Genomic DNA, 17,640 nt, shown 5'->3' on the forward strand with positions numbered 1-17,640 from the left:
TATTAGTATAGATAAATAATATGGTTATATAGACAAAAGAAGAATTTGAGTAAAAATAGTTAGAAATACATAAGAACATTTTTCGTATTTTAAGAAATTGATGTATGCGATATAAATAATAATCGACAAAATGTATATGCATTAAGCCAAATATTTTGAGATATTTTGTTTGGATAAAAAAATTCGCACACTAAATTAAATCTTGAAATATCAATTATAAAAAAAGTTAAATATTTGTATTAATATAATTATTTATTTATTTTTAATGGTTCACATAATTTTTTAATCGTCAATCTATTATCATATTTATCCTATACTTTTATCTATATTAATCATTTGATGTACTTTTAATTTAAAATTTTTATTATATATATTTAATTATATGCACATAAGTACTACGTACAAAATACGAGATCATTGTACGTTAAATATGTGAACTGAGTTTAATTAAATACCCATATTCAAATCTGTGCGTTCGAATTAAATTTGATTAATATATAAGTCAATATGTGCTTAATAAGGATTGGGCATGTAAACTCAATTAAATTAAAATGTAAATAATTATTAGATATTTATTGCTTTCAAATTTACTAACTAAACAAGTCATCGGAGATAGTATAAATTTAATATGTCAAAATAAAGTCGAACTTATTAAATTTATTTTTGAGATGTGATGTGTTGATTTGTATATTTTATTCTTATTTATAATATAAATTAAAATATAAAAGTTATTTATTATATATCCATAGAAACAATATGCCACAACGGCGGAGGGGTGGACTAACTTAGAATAACTTATTTCATAATTAATTGTCTTTATAATATTATTATAAAATAAAATAATATTTTCCAAAGCTTATTTTATAAATTAAATAAGTCTATTTTTTGGAATGTTTAATGCAGTGGTTACTCGGTCTATAAAACTACTACATTATTTTCAATAATAAGTAATTTAATTTCTGTATATTTTTAATTCGACTTTAATGTAATAAAGTTAATAAATTATTTTTGTGCTTATTTCATTCAATTCATTCCGTAAAATATTATTTTTTTATTTATATTATTTTCAACCAATATGAGGACTAAAATGTATATAAAGAAAAGAGATTAATACAAGAAAATTACATTATAAACAATTTTAGTGATAGTTAGCATAAGAATTAAAAAATAAAAAGAAAAACCCAAACCAAATTATTTTTTTCCTGATTCGCGCAGCTCCGGAAAAAATTAAAATTTTATTTCTGATGCCTGTTGAAATTATTGGACCAAGCCCATCAGTAAGGCAGGATGGCCCAGTTAGAATCAAGCTTAGCTGGATCTTCAGGAGGGAAGAAAGGTCCATAGGCCTACCTCCTACTCTACTAAACTAACAGGCCCAAAAGATAGGTTCATTCCATCCGGGCACGTTATCATACAACTGGAAAGACACGTCGTATAGCTTGCCAACATATTGAGACATATTATCCTAAAAAATCTCCAGGTGATTCCAAGTAGATTAATGACAAATGAGTTGGGAATCTACAAGTAACCAATTCTCGGAGTTTTAGGTTATTTTGAGTCTATATTTTGCACTTCATATTAATATATACATTTTATCATTATTCTACATCATTATTCTTACTCTAATTCAAGTTCTCTTTACTTTTTTTCAGTAAAATCATTATTGACTTAAGCATCAGAGTGCTAACCTTTATTTTGTAGGGTTAGTCTCTGTTGATCTTAGAATTTTCTTTGAAAATCCTTCAACCTTGTAGTGTGGTAATCGCCTAATCAAAGAGCACAGAGCCCCCGCCTATTGACAGTTTTTACCTTATCCTAATATAGTCGATCACTTGCTTCTTTTGAGATTTGCATAGGTTCCCCTGCATACGCGGGAAAAACAAATACATCCAGCACAACTGGTTATGCTTATATAGCCCAACACGGTGTTTTCTTGCAATAGCACAGTAGGACAAACTTAGGCAGCTCAACGGGATTTCTCCTACTAAATTGACACAGTTGGAAAAATGCTTTAAGAGGATCTTTAGCATAGTAGGAATAGTTTTTTCTACTCCAATAGTCCAATTCAAGTCTTGCACTACTAGAGCGGGGGGTGGGGAGGGGGATTAGATTAGGGATGGGTATTTGGATTAGGTTGTTTTGGTCACGACCCTATCTGAACAGGTTCTGGTAGATCAGGTCAGGTAATTCTTATATTTTTTTAGTTTTTGGTTACCCAAACCCGATTTTGAATAAATTGGGTCGGTTATCAGGTAGAGAAAAATACTCAATTCGGTTAAAAATAAAAAGAAAATAGAATCATTTATTGTTGCTAGGAAAATAGTAAAATTAAAAAGAGAATGCTATATGAGTTGATTGATCTACTTATCAAGTTATTTATATTACAAAGTAGATTATTTTGTATATCAATTTTGAATTAATTGTGATGTTATACTATTTTTTAATATTAAAAAATTGATGTCATAATATACATTAAAATTTTTGTATAATATTTTAAAATAAAGTCATACCCTGCTAGAAATTATAATTTATAAGTATAAAATTGGCGAAAAACTCCTTTTACATAGATATTTGATTGCCTTATTTTTCTTCACATATAAATTTTAAAAAAAGAAAAAGGAAAAAATCAGGTATCTAATCTTGGGTACCTAATTTTATTGAGTTTGTGTCGGGTACCAAAATATACTATCCGACATAATCGGGTACCCGACCCAAAAACTCAAAGTATCCAACTCGTGCCCACCCTTCGGAGTGATGAGACCTGCATCAATTATTTTTCTAAAGTCCAATACTAAGGAAGTAAGCTCCCACTGAGCAATCCAACAGCTTAGGCCTTACTGGCCCATGAACAAAGGTGTTAAACCCATAGCATGCTCTATCCTTCTAACATGGCATACCCAAGAAGCAAGCTTAATCCAGTGAAGTTAGTGAGTATACAGTAGGGACGGCACATCATACAGGTTCCAAACATCTTGAGATACATTATACTAAAAGATCTCCAACTAACTCTAAATAATCCGACTAAAATTAACTCTTAAGCAACAGGAAATATATTTTCAAATTCTTAGGCAGACTAGCAAAGACTCAGTAATATGGTCATATCTTTGTCTAGATAAGTCCAAATCACAATCGTGCTACTTAAAAATGGCATATGATTCACCTTGACCACCTTTCAGATCTTGCTTTACTGTTGCTTATAACTGGAACTTTATTGCAGTCATTTTGGTAACACATTTTCTCACACTCTCGCTCTCATTTTCTCTTGATTTTTAAGCTATTTTTTGCTCACTTTTTGCACTTACATGAATTAAATCACCTCATCATCATATTTCAACATTGTTCCCACATTACTTCAAATTTTTTCTTCATTTATTCAATAAAGAATTAATTTAAGCATTAGAGTGTTGTTAATCACTATTTTACAGACTAGTCCTCCATTAATTTTAAAATTCTCTTAAAGATCCCTCGACCCTTGTGATGCTGTTGGGCTCCGATACACATCATTATGTTTAAAACATGTTTCCATAATTTCATGAACAACATGATAAAATACAAAATTAATTAATGAGATTACTACAGGAGAATATCACTATAAATAACTCTAAAGATAGTCGGCATAAGAATTAAAAATAAATAAAAAATATTAACATCATATTTAATAAGTAAAACAAATACACGGATAAAAAATTTATATTATATAGAAATTGAGAAATTAATTATTTCTAAAATTTCAATAGAAGGTAAAAGAACATAAAAAGATTAATCATCAATGTTTTCAAACGAAATAATGGTGATTTTCTCATTTTTTAAATATCTAGATTGAGAAAATGACGTAAAACTAAGAAAGGTAATTATTTTATGCAATTAAATTTTCTTTTCATATTTTGTCTTGATTAGGCTAACCAATGAATATAAGATGTAGAAAATAAATGATAAAAGGAAAAGAAAGATCAAAATAATTAATAATTTGTTTGTTGATTCTTTCTAATATATATATTTGTAACTTGATTTATCATATTTCTTTATTGAAATTATCATAGAAAAACATATAGATAAAATTGAATTATTATGTAATAAGTTATACACTTATTTTCAATTTGGTTAAAGAAAGTTAATATTGTTTTGAATTATATCTCACAAATCATAAATCATTGAAACAAATGAAATTTAAAGTATTCAAAAGCTAAAGTAAAGAAAAAAATTATAGAAAACATTGATCTAATATGCAAAGAAAGGTTCCAAACTTATGTTTAGAGATTAATTCTAGACAACTTCAAATGAAAAGGAATTAATGATTAAATATATAATATTATATGGAAATACCACCTTTAAATTCTATTTATCCAATTAAATGTTCATGATATATTTATTCACTTGAATAATTCTATATTGTTGTCGTGTAAACCTTAAATTTGTACAAGTAGATAATTCATATTAACGAACCTTGACAGGGTAAATAATTTTTGGATAGTTGAAAGGAATTGCATATTTCAAATTTTAACATATAGAATTACTTGATTTGGTCTATGTAATGTGTTAACAGTGCTTAGTACATGATAATGTACATCTCAAAACTTAATTTAATTGTAAAATTATTATTATTATTATGTTGAAGATCTAAATATATTTTTTCTAATAGAATATAAAAAATATATAATAATTAGAATATAAAGAAGGGTTGGGATTAACAGAATTCTATACATGTGCATCCGCAGGAGATGAATATACATATTTGAATGTATCACAAGACAACATGATCTTTCAAGACCTGCCTGGCAAGATCAAGTGCCCCACTCTTCTTATAGATTAAGTGCAGATTGTAAGCTGCTTCTCGACGAAGATCACAGTAGCCCGGCTTCTTATCATCCACATGATCCTGATTCTCATTTGGGAGTACCGGGATCGGATAATCCTTCTCGCGAATCGCCAATACCTTTTCGTAGTACGTAGCAGCCAAAGAAACCAGACCGACATGATGGTATGCCCGAGCAATGTTATATAATGCCTCCTGCAACAAGATTTGACGGTTGCTTTCAGCTGATATTGTACACAAGTTGAAGTTGAGCGCATGATATTGAAGAACGTATTCTCTTCGCAAGCAGTTGTGAGAATGGAACCCCAGTTAAATGCTGAATTATTGAGTGAAAACTGATGCTACAGTACTGCAGTTTGCGGGTATATAAACAAATATGCACACACAATGATTCTAAATAGAACAAAACCTGGCTGTCTCCGCAAAGTCGGGAGTTGTTATAGAGGAAAGCAAGCCCTTGTAATAGAGTCTGGTGCTTGTTTTGAAGTCTGTGGCCAAGCGCTAAGTTTATCAAGGCGGTTCCTGAAAAAATATAAGGGAAGCATTTCATTTAGATTTTCTCCAGCAAGCACAAGGAATAACATTTTTCTTCCCAGTTTTAATCTTCAATTTTACAAGGTAAAGACGCATACCGGCACAAAGGTTTATGAAGGGATTGTCAGGCATCAGTTTATGGGCTTCTAAATATTCCCGAGCAGCTGCTTGATGCTGACTAATCATGGTAAACTGATGTGCAGAAATGAGGATTGGTGGTACAGAATCTTTGTGCTTCACTCTCATGTTATGAAGGAACTTGTTGTGCTTCGCGATTCGATTGTTTCTGCAGTTGAAAAGAAACAGCTTAAGGAAGCAAAACAGGTGAAAAGCCATAGCGAGCATAGGCATGAGGACTACAAACTGTGTGTTCTTTGGCTTAGGAAGTGCAGGAACAAAGTCATCAACACTGTTCATACAGAACATAACCGTGTGAAAGTTACTTGATAGCTTTTCACAGCCGAGTAATGGTTTTTCACAGCCAAGTTTGTATTCATCTTCTTAGTGGTTAAATCAGGCAGTGGTTCTTATCGTTCTATCTGGTGGCATTTGTCTTATTATAATACCTTATCCAAGAAAACTCCAAACAACCTTTTACCGATACCAATTTTGTTGTCTTTCTTTCTTCTCTTTCTCTGTCTCTTCTCTGTGTGCGACTGTGTGTGTGTGTTGGGGGATGTTTCCCTCACCTCAGTATAAACAATCGTGCTGAATGCAACAGTTACTCAGTGCATTATGAACAATGGATGGAATATAATCCTATACTATCTTCAATTTGTCAGTTAAATTTGATCCAAGTTCGCCCAATAACATCAGCACATAATGCAAAGAAACATCCTCTTAACTTTAAATGTCAGATTTTATAGAACAACATTAGACACTATGATGTACATAAATAAGAAGAGAAAAATTGACAACAGTTAATAGCAGCATCAGTACCTCAATATTCCTTTGTAGTAGCAATTCCAGGCAGAAAAGCTGTAGGGATGCCGACTAACAATGTAGCGCACGCAATCCCACCCATGTGCAGGATCAGAAATATTATATGCTATTTCTACAAGTTAAAAAGACATGAAATGCTTTAGGCCTTCTTACACCTATCAATACACAGTCCATCCCACAAACACAAGAAGGTTAAATTGACTACAAATTGCATTGAACTGACGAAGGGGACAAAGGAGAACCTAGAAATGTTCTCAAGTATTAAAACTTACGAGCTCCAAGAGTACGAAGCTCCTCCTTCCTCTGAACAGACAATGTGTTGCATTCTAGCTTCAGGCTGAGATTGATGATTTCTAACGCATCCCAATACCTCCGCAATGAGGATAATGACTTGCATAACTATGGATCGTATCAAAGTTTATTTTGGTAAGGAACATTAAGAAATGAATCGCAAATCAATAAACGCAAGACACAGATGACGCTAGAAATAAAAAGTTCCACTTGTGCTTAGCCACACGGAAAAATCGGCTCAGAAACATAATAAAGATATTACTTACCAGACATAGCATGGGTTAAATTACTCGAAACTTTATTCTATTAGAAATCTAATATTTAACTACAATATAATGACCTTTACTAGATCTCTTCTATAAAAAGCAAAATGGGTGATCTGTTTGGTACTCCTTCACAAAATGAACTTTGTTGATTCAGAACAGTTCTTTCCTTCTTTCTCTTCCCCTCCCCCCCCCCCCCCCCCCGCCCTGCCCAACAAAAATAAACATCCATTTTATCTGCAAATTGTTTGGCGGAATACCATTTGGCTTCTATGTCGTTGAGTTGTAAGGAAAAATAAGTGGCAAACTTCTATACCTTGTGATGACGCAGACCTTCTTGATTGCATCATGGATTGATTTGTTCCTTTCTCTTTTTTTGGTTGTTTATTTATCATATGACAGAACATAATTAATATCACTAGCAGGCCAATGAGCAAACTTCTAGCTGAGAGTTCAACTGGGTCACCAGGAAATAGGAATAAATAACTTCGAATCCAGTGTCTTGTTCTCTCGACTTGAATTAAATTAGTATACAAATCATGGGGAAAAGTCCATGATTGTCTAATCCGCATTGGATTCTCTTCTTCAGCCAATATTTCTGTAAGTTTTTACACGTGATTTCTAATCTTACTGTTAAAAGGGAAATAATACCACACAGACACACATGCACGGACAGCAAACAACACAAGAGAGAACAGTGGGCATGCAATCCAGTAACTCACATCTACTATCATGTCATGATTTCCCTCTTCTTTTAGAAGATCCGGCAAAGGAGGCTCGCGGAAGACTTGCTGCATGAGTTATTATGTCAGCATAAAAGTGGAAAACAGGATGATCCAGTCAAATCCTGTGCCCAGCACAATAAGAATTTTTCACTTAAATGCAGATCATAATTTTTATTCCTTACTGGAGATTCATCATCTGAATCATCACTCTTCCAATCAATTCCAGCAGCCAGTGCTGCCGCTCTTTTTGCTTCCCTCACTGCAGCCTTCTTCTGGAGCAACCTCTTTGCTCTGGAAGCTTTAGACCTGTTCCACGAGATGGAAGGTGAAGTCATGCAACAAACCAACTTATTCTGTTCAGAACTCAATATGGCATTTTCACACACCGAATTTCCGGTACCAAATTCTAGGCTCAATTTGGTTTGGTTTTACCAAATGAATGCCCAAAGTATCTATAATCATTAAAGTACGTACAAGAACAACATATATTTGTACTATAAAATTAAACTCCTCAATGAAAATTAAAAAGATTTACTCCATACTAGATAGGTAACTTTATTACTCGAATATGCACAATACTTACTACAAGGCGTAGTGTAATCCACCCATATCATTTAGATACGAAAATGAGCATAGAGATATGTATACATTACACCATGTGCATATCTCGAAGATGGATTCAATTCTAGCCAAATCTAAAATCTTTAATTAGATTTCTTAAGTGGATATATTCCCACCCAAACAAATAAAAGCTTAATTGAATTGGATGAGAAAAGTCATTTGCCAAAGTATCACCTATTCAAGATTTCAGAAATCTGAATGTCAAAAGTGGGCAGTACATAAAGTACTCACAGATCAGCAGATGAAGCGACAGGCCTAAATCCATGAAATACATTGTCAGTTTGATGATCGTCCAGCACTTTCACCCTTTCTGAAAGAACACCTCTAGACAGCCGTTTACGGGCTTTAACCTGGATTGACGAGTAGAAGATTTGAAAAGTCAGAGCAGACATTGAAATAATGAACATTGTTACAAAAGTTGCTAAAGTGTATAAACTAAGGTGTCACAAATCAACATGAGCTTTGAATTTCGACACCCATATCGATTAACTTTTTATGGATTCTTTTCATTGCACAGCTAGAAAATAAACAAGATGATCAATCTTCATCATCAACATCAGGGGACAAAAATGAGCATATGGAATGACAGAAACTAAAACGATGGTGAAACAGGAAAATTTTTGCTGGATACATGAAACAGAAACAAACGAAACTACAACCAGTTAACACTTGAAGATTCTTCAGGTATTTGTTTCATCCTTCTACAATAAATTGCAGAAACACCTTTTTGACTGCGCTTCTTTCTACTTCTGCAGATCACTCTCCCCTCATTTTCCTAATCAGAAACTCCAGAATCATTCTCTCAACTCATCATCCAAGAGGCCTCCTCTATTTGTACATTGAGTACTGAGACATAAAAATCATCTTGAACTTAATTTTGCTTTAGAGCTGAGACTTTTTTGCAGAATTGGTAACTTTAATACATAAATGGACGTTATATAAGTCAATAGTGGAGATTACTTGGGTTTTGATTTAAAAAAGAAGAAACATCATTTTGGAAAGCAAGATGCGTCATGGCAGAGTTTCTCTTTTTTCAAATAAAAAAGAAGTAAAATAATTTTGGGAACCAAGCTGTGTCATGGCAGAGTTTCAGTGATAGGATATCATGCTTCCCATTGCCAGTACGCCAGAGCAGTATAACCAATTAATGATCAAGGTTGCACATTCTGCAGTATAAACTGAAAGAATTGCTTTCCAAGTTTATCTTATCTTGTACTATTCACACCTTTCATCTCTATGGATAAAAGTTTGTTTCAAGGAAAAGAGGGGGAAAAAAGAAAAGAAGAAACCATCATATTCACCTCAGAAGTTTTCATTCAGGTTACATATTATTCAACAAGTAGATTGGGGAGACATAGGGAATGAAGGGTGGAGAAAGAAAACACAGAAGGGGGAGCGGCATCAAATTACCTTTTGCTGGACTGTCTCGATAAATAATGTCTCATGAATTATGGGAAACAATACATCTGCATAAGCCTCAAATGATCCTTTGGCTTTATAAATTTGGGAAAGCTTTAACTTTATTTTCCCATTACGCCACCATAATTTAGACATATCGGATTCTGTATCAAGAGCTGCCTCTGAGGACAAAATACAGAAAGTTACAAACAGCACAAGGATATGTTCAAGCAATTTAACAAGCACGAGGATACCAGATGCTAGTGGAGGAGATAGCATGGAAATGGCTTCATCATCTCTATCTTCTTCAAGAAGAAGAGACGATAATGTTAACCGAGCATCAACACTGTCATTAAGTTTTTCCACAGCTGCCAAGAAATAAAGATGGTCAGACATATCAGGTGATTATTGTAAAATGAGATAAGAAAGGTTTACAAGATAAAGCACAGAAACAACTCAAGGGAAATAATAAAAGACATCAAAGTCAAACTAAACAACTTTATTCACACTACAATTTCAAGGTAACATACTCTTCCGTATCCTTTATTTACCTTTGTAATAATATTCAATAGCTTGTGCTCTTTTCGTCAGAGAAGCATAACACCTTGCAATTTTCAAGTGTAGATAGCCCTAAAGATAGGTAGAAAATGAATATGAGAAGGTCAATTGCTAGTTGTGTTCTAGTGCTAGAAAAGTATGCTGCTGTGCCCCATTCATTGGAAGAAAATGAAATCAACATACTAATTAAATTTTCTCACATTGTACTTATTTGCATCTTCCTCTAACATCACGTAGTATTTTAATGCGGATTCATACTGCCCAACATTCACCAATGAGTCCGCAACATCAATGACTAAGTCAGGATGATTAGATGCATTCTCTGGTTTTAAAGCATTGAAGTGAGCCTGCGGAAGATAGCAAATAAGTTGAAACCAAAAGCCACAAAAAGTTCCAAAACAGAAAAATTAAAACAAGCTATATGAGGACAAGATATGTAAGGCTTTCATTTAAATGATACATTGATGAACTTCGGATGTATTAAATGTTCCAACTTATTCCAGTAGGTGATAAAGATAACAAACAAACTCAGTCCTCATGCTACTCAAATGAAAAATATTGAACATAAGCTGTTTCAATTGATGCAACGGGTTATGAACATCTAATGCAGAAGTACGTATTCATTAAACAAGTAATATTAATACTAGTTTAAATTGTACAAAAAACAAATAGAAAGAAAACAAAATAATTCTAATCTAGTTGACATCCCAGGCACATGTGGCATATGAACCTGTGGCGTTCTAGAAAACCAGAGAGAGGCAGGAGAGACGAGTATGCAGTTCACAGCATGATTTTAAGAAGGAATTACAACTTTCACTACTCACAAAAACAAAGAGATCTAGCAAAGAAGCAAACAGATAAAAAAACCAAAGAATATGGAGGTTAGCCACATCAATCTAAAACAGTGCTACTTGAGATTAGCAAGAGCATCACCAGATAAGACCGAAGTAAGAAGCTCACTCATAACCTAAAAAATCTATAGATTGGGAGGTGATGTTTCTCCATCATCAAAGGATTTTACTTGATAAAAACATTATTTACTGCCAACCTATAAAATACTGTCAACCAAATATCATTGCAATTGTCTTTGAATCTTCAAATATGTAATATGAGTTATAAAGCAAAACGATACAGAAGTCCTTTTAGCCATAGAAGAAGAGACTCTTTAACAGTGAATATTTGGGTTTTGTTCATGTGAAGAAGGCGTAATACAAGTCTGTAAAGTTCATTTGACATGAGAAGAACCGCAAAAGTACAAGCAGGGATGCCCAGCAGTCCATTTCAACTAGGGATATTCTCAGAACCTATTAGATCACATAAGTTTCCACTATATTAGGTTTATTTTGCATCAACAAAACAAACAAGTATACATCTCCTGTCAGTCAAGACAAGACCAACAAGAAAAAGTGCGGAAATTACTGTACACAGAATCAAAGCCAATAAATCTTTTTCTCATGCATTAAAAGAGAAACTAGCTTATCACTCACAGATTCCAGAAACAAATTGGTACCTCAAGATCGTAAATAAGAAAGCACAACCACTAACTAGTTTAAAAGTCTATTTCTCTCACCTTGGACATGATAAGTTTGATTCCAATATATCAGTTATGGCCACTAGACCTTCAATGGACATGCCTAGTTGAAGAACAAACAAAGACGTTTAGGAATCTAATCTAGTTTTGTAGAGGCTCAATCGTTCAAAGGCATAAATATAACAAGCACCTATATTATTTTTCTCTCTCATATCTGTTCATCCTTTACCGCCAATTTCTTCCTATATTTTACTCTCATCTTCATCTGCATTTGTTTACTGTTTTGTTCACATGGAGGTGTATGAAATTCCACGTAACCGCTAAGACCAAAAAGCAAATATTAAAACAAGTTTAACACATATCCCCAAACGCATATCAAGACACCACAGGTATTGACAACATAAACAGATGCATCTAGAGTTTTGACCAAATCAACTGCTTGAATAGGTACCTCTATGCACATCCAAAGAATCATAGCAACTAACTGAATCTCATTTAAAGAGTCATAGAGAAAAAAATTTCCAGCCTTACTTAAGGATAGTACGAGAAACATGAACCAAGACTTGTTTAGCAATTAGTAATACAGACGTAGACAGACCTCTGCTTTCTCCAGATGTCCAAGATGTACATGACATACTCCAGCTTTTATAGTTAAACACAGCGGAATCTCTTGTCCAGTAGAGTAGACCTGCTGTGCGTGCTCTATATGATCAAGAGCTTTGGCATATGCATTGATTTCCATCAGTATAGAGGCTAAGAGATCAACCACACTTAAATTAGCATCATTTACATGATTCCTGAGATTGTCCTCCAGCATACAGACAGCTCTCTCATGTTGCCCACATTTTCTATAAAGCTACAAACAAAAGTAAGAAACTAAGTTCAACAAAAGCAAGATATATACATATATATACACCGAAATAAAAGATAGATGAGAACACATGACTAGAGAATAAAATCTGCCATCTTCATAGGCATGCTGAATGAGTATGTTGACATTTACTTTCTCTGAATTCATTTCTGACATTTTCACCATGTCAATTGCAAATCAACATTTGGCCATCTATTTTATCTTAGGCATCAGTGAAGGTACTGTGGTTCTTGCATCAAAATCTTACTGAGCAGCATATGCTTTCCAGAGTCATAGAAAAGCATTTTCTATAGTGAATTTGCATGCGTGTTTCACAGTTTTATTGATGCTGTTGGCAACCAAGAAAAGGTAAATAGAATATTCAACGAAGGGAGATAAATAATTGAGACCAAAAGAAGCATCATCCACACTTGTCAATCATCAATCACAATTGCTTTTGGTTCAGGGAGAGCTATACTGATCCTCGATTCCCACTCCAGTCCATTGCCCAATAATAAAGATAAACCACAAATGTAAAAATCCTTCTTAATTAACTCAGCCCTTGTAATTTAACAATATACAGTTGATGATTGCGAAATGTTAATGGATGCTCGACCTGTCATGCTATGGCTACTGAAAGACTGAAATATTAGCAGTGACAGCTGGAGAAAGTCAGTCTCTAAAAGGAAAACCATGCTAACAGTAAGCAACCAATACATGATTAAGGAACATGCGACTTCAGATTGTCCAATGAAAAGTTACTGCAAAGGTCATTCATGTTATGCATGGCAATAAGCGGTGATCATTATGGCCATGTTCATCATGCCACCTCAACTGACAAGCCCCTCTATTCTGCTATCACTAGGACAGATTTAAATGTTTTTGGTTTTTCAAGGGCATGCAAGCAATAAGAAAATATTTAAAAAGAAGTTGAAAATCATAACTCAGCGCCAGCACCAGCAGCAAACTGAAAACTGATGAGCAGGCCTAATGAGAAGTTACTGCAAAGGTCAAATATAGCCTAATGCCTAAGACTCCTTACGAAATTTATGGTCAAAAAAACATTAAGAATAAAAGTTAACCTGTGTAGCTTTACTCAGCACTTCAACATTATCTGGACGGAGACGGGAGATTTGCTCATAAGAATCAGCAGCTTTTTTATACTCTCCGAGCTCAATGTAGAGAGAAGCACGATGAAACCGAAGACCAATATCTTCTGGATCTGCTATTATTGCTTTATTAAGACAGTAGTTTGCCTGCCTTTTGTCCCCTTGCTCTCTGCACAGGATAACACGGGATTCAAAAGTCAATTCAATCTTGCGTCTAACAACCTTTACAGCAGCTAATAGAAAAGGCAAAGCAATACATGAGAAACTAGTAAAGGGGCATATTGCATCAGTTTGATGTTAAAATGAATCTCGGGGATGATAGATTATCCAACATGAATGCATTTGAGGATAGACAGTGAGCTAGCAAATTGTTCAATCAGTAGAACAATAAAGCTCATTTTTATCAGCACTGGGACCCTAGGATGAATTAGAGATACACAGTTGACCTAGAAAATTGTCATCAAAAGTCAGTTCTATCACATTTAACGACCTCAGAAGCAGCTGAAGAAGAAGTGCAAATAATCATGGCCAGCGAAACTAGTAACAGAATCATATTGCATCAATAATCTCGGATATGAGAGATGATCTAACCTAGGATGAAGCAAGGGATAGACAGCTGAGCTAGCAAATTGTTATATGAGTCAGGGGACCCATCTCATTTTATCAACCCTGGAAGCCCTACTTAATCAATACCACACCTAGATCTACTAATCCATTGAGTAGTTATCAACATCTTATGCTAAAGAATGCAAGCCATATCCAATAAGACATCCTGCAAAACTATCAAGCTAAAAAAGTTGATCTTGGATCACAAATCTCTTAGGATTAACAGCCCAAGGCATATAACCCATTCACCATTGTTAACTGTGTATATGGTAAATTTGAGATTCAATCACTTGCACAAGAACTTGATTTGAAGCATGTTGTTAATGGTGAACAGAGAAATTATCGCTTAATGGGGAAATATGATGAGAGATTTTATTAAATAATAGCTATTCAAATCCTGACAAACTAATAGAAAATCAAGTCACCAAATATAAGTATAAGAAGAGAATCCACGCACCTTACCTCAAACACATTCATTAGGACTTCGTTAAATCCGTTGTGGATTCTTGGTTGGATTGAGAACAACCGGACAAACAACAAGGCAATGGTACAAAGGAAGAACAAAATGGGGATATAGAATGAGACAGATGTGAATTGCTTTCAACTAAGCTAAACACAGAGAATGCAAATTTAGTTGATAATACATCTGAAAGAAGGAGAGATCAAACTACATGATGACATCTTACATTGATCGGGTTACTAGAAGTTTCCACAAAGAGGCGTCCTTTGGAGTCAAATGTGCAGCAATCATGTAGAAATTCAAGGCTCTCTTCTCTTCATTCATCGCCGTATAAATTAGTGCAAGTGTATGATATGGATCAGACAGGTTTGGAGCAAGGAGAATTACTTCATTCAACAAACCGATGGCCTGAATCACATATGCAATAAGTAGACACAAAGATCGATGAGTACATTGGAAAGATGCAGGCCATAGTTTCACAGTATGAAGGCAAACGTGCATTAGTTATGAGAATAAAAAGGCAATGTATTTGATGCAGCATGGCATCTGATGTCTCCTACAAAAATACTTTCAAAAAACATGATTGCAATAGATTAGTTACTAATCAATTACAAAAGACAAGCGGAGGAGCAGTCCACCAACACGGAAACAATAATTTTGTATCTTAGAAAAATTACAAGATTAAAACCTGGAGAATCAAGAAGTGGTATGATCAATCCAGAATTTGGTACACAGCAAATTGTACTTCTGTCTCTTTCAATGATCCAAAATCAATTTACTTGATGTAACATAGCCTTGAAAGTACAGAAATCAAGATTCCACATCACAGCGATCTCACTCTTATGATACTGCCCAACAGGGAAATTAATTTTCCATGTCTTAGAAAGCGTGAACAAGTTACAGCATACAATAAAACGTTCCATTCTTTTTACTGGCAGAAGGTACTTGAGGACAAATAACATAAAGAAAGACTTTTAGATTGATAGAAAGATGAGAACTTGGCAAAGAGCAAACATTTCTTGATGAAATCTAAGATGAATATAGTAGAGTACGAGGCATGCGGGCCAATACATACCTCCTCAAACCGACCATGTGCATAATGAAGTGTCGCATCACCAAGTTTTCGAGTCACTTCAGGATTAGCCTTTTTCTTTGATCCCTTTCTCCTCCCTCTTTGCTTGCTCTGATTTTATAACAATCAGCATAAAACATCACACTGTTTAAATGTGTCTTTTTATGGAAATGGTAACAAGAACAAAGCGCAGATAAATACGCAAGGACCAAATATTTGAGAACAGTCTTAAGATAGAAGAAACAGCTGTATAAAACCAAACTCTCCTGTAATCTAGAAGTGGAGCAGAATAGATGACAATATCAGTTTATACACTTATACTAAAAGAGAAAGCAAGTGCATACCTTCCTCGACTTTTTCCTCATCCCATAGTTCATGATCTCCATTATTTCTTCAAAGCTTGCTCCAAGCATCTCCTCCTGCCTTAACTTCTTAGTGGGCAGTTCACTGCAATCCCCATCCAAGGGATAATGTATTAGAAGAAGAAGCATGACTATGTAAGAAAGCCAAATAAGCAAAGAAAACAAGTAGTTGTCCTCCATGGACAGCAAAAATCTAACAATATACTGAATTATAAGCAAATCAGGTGAAGTAAAGCAAACCTCGTACAGGCCTCAAGAGCAGGGCGCTTCTTGGAAGCCAAGACCTCATAATGCTGCTCTATCCGCTCGAATCGCTCGTAAGGCAGCAGCCCAGAGGCATCTTCTTCCTCTGCAAATGATAAAGGGTCCATTTCCCCTTGGAATTGGAATCTATATTCTGCTTCTTCTCCGTCTGTGTCTCCTTCTTCAGAGACCTCACTATTATCTCCATCTTCTTCATGCTTTTCACCCTCTCCCAAATTCAGTTCTGATTCAAGTTCTAATTCCTGAGGATGTTCAACTGCATCAAATTCCACCGTCGCTCCAGGAATTACATAGTTATTACTAGGGTTGGCATCCGGTGTGGGAGTTGCACCCCCATGTTCGCCCATTATTGCTAACGTCACTGACTCACTACCTGCAAATATAGGGACTGGAATTATCACAACACATAAAAAATCAAACTTTCTTGTACTATGCCAGCACTCCTTCGCCCATACAAATCACTTATCTATTTTGTTCTGGCTATGTGATTTTTCTTCTTTTTTTTTTTTATTTCCTTTGGAGAATCCTACCCCAAGAAACATTCTTAAACCCTCTTGGACACATCAAGACATTCCTTCAACCATAGAGATTAAGAATATGCTCTCAACTTTCTCATACTCTCCATAGCCTACATCCTAAGGCTCCACTTCGAGCTCAAAGTGAGTAATGAATAAGACGTACCAGATACAAATTATACAATCTTTACTCACGCAACTGGTGGCAGGACACGACTGGCCAGCAGAAATGCTTGCGGCTGTCGGCTGACAGCTGAAGGAGGCGGCGGGGAAGAGAACCGGAGGGACACAGGCGGCCGACGGCGGGAGACCGGACGCGGGAAGTCTATTTCGGTGAAGAAGGACGAAGTTGTGTGTGGAAAGATTCAAATTATGCGACAAATTTCAATTAATTTTGCAAAAAGTCCTGGATTTTTAATCATTCCTCCATCCAAATTCCTACGATAAGAAACTGGAGAAAGGCTGTTTAATTACGTAAACTTGCAGGCTTTTGGCAAAGATTATTAAAAAGATATAAGTACAGGTAAAATTGCAATTTTCGTCCAGTTTCTTAGGGGCGCTGGTCTGTCCAGTCCAGGTCTTTTTCAAAATAGAATAATAAAACAGTAATTAAAAAAATTGACAATTTTAGGACAAATTATCCTAAATCAGCCGGAATTGTGCATGGGGGAGGCACATAAGCATCTGAATGTTGGGGGAAGCTCACGTGTCCGGTTAAATGGCTTA

General features: G+C 34.7%; 1 protein-coding gene across 4 annotated transcripts; it reads right to left on the reverse strand.

Annotated features, from left to right (window-relative positions):
* Positions 1 to 4,643: 4,643 nt before the first annotated feature.
* Positions 4,644 to 17,396, reverse strand: LOC105178312 (tetratricopeptide repeat (TPR)-containing protein). Of its 4 annotated transcripts, none has more exons than XM_011101792.3 (19): positions 17,115 to 17,396; positions 16,376 to 16,772; positions 16,118 to 16,220; positions 15,777 to 15,884; positions 14,928 to 15,109; positions 13,609 to 13,804; positions 12,275 to 12,532; positions 10,346 to 10,492; positions 10,139 to 10,217; positions 9,842 to 9,955; positions 9,600 to 9,769; positions 8,421 to 8,539; positions 7,751 to 7,874; positions 7,566 to 7,634; positions 6,562 to 6,688; positions 6,287 to 6,401; positions 5,446 to 5,633; positions 5,223 to 5,335; positions 4,644 to 5,008 (listed from the first exon to the last, which is right to left on the reverse strand). In XM_011101792.3, exons 2-19 carry the CDS (start codon positions 16,744 to 16,746, stop codon positions 4,742 to 4,744), a joined length of 2,850 nt encoding a protein of 949 aa, XP_011100094.1. In that variant the 5' UTR covers positions 16,747 to 16,772; positions 17,115 to 17,396; the 3' UTR covers positions 4,644 to 4,741. The 4 variants fall into 4 exon arrangements, with proteins under 4 accessions (XP_011100094.1, XP_011100087.1, XP_011100078.1 ...); XM_011101785.3 differs by having other exon boundaries at positions 17,110 to 17,396; XM_011101776.3 differs by having other exon boundaries at positions 17,081 to 17,396.
* Between the last annotated feature and the right edge of the window lie 244 nt (positions 17,397 to 17,640).

This window comes from Sesamum indicum, linkage group LG2 (assembly GCF_026168435.1).
Source record: "Sesamum indicum cultivar Baizhima isolate 11 linkage group LG2, ASM2616843v1, whole genome shotgun sequence".
NCBI lineage: Eukaryota > Viridiplantae > Streptophyta > Magnoliopsida > Lamiales > Pedaliaceae > Sesamum > Sesamum indicum.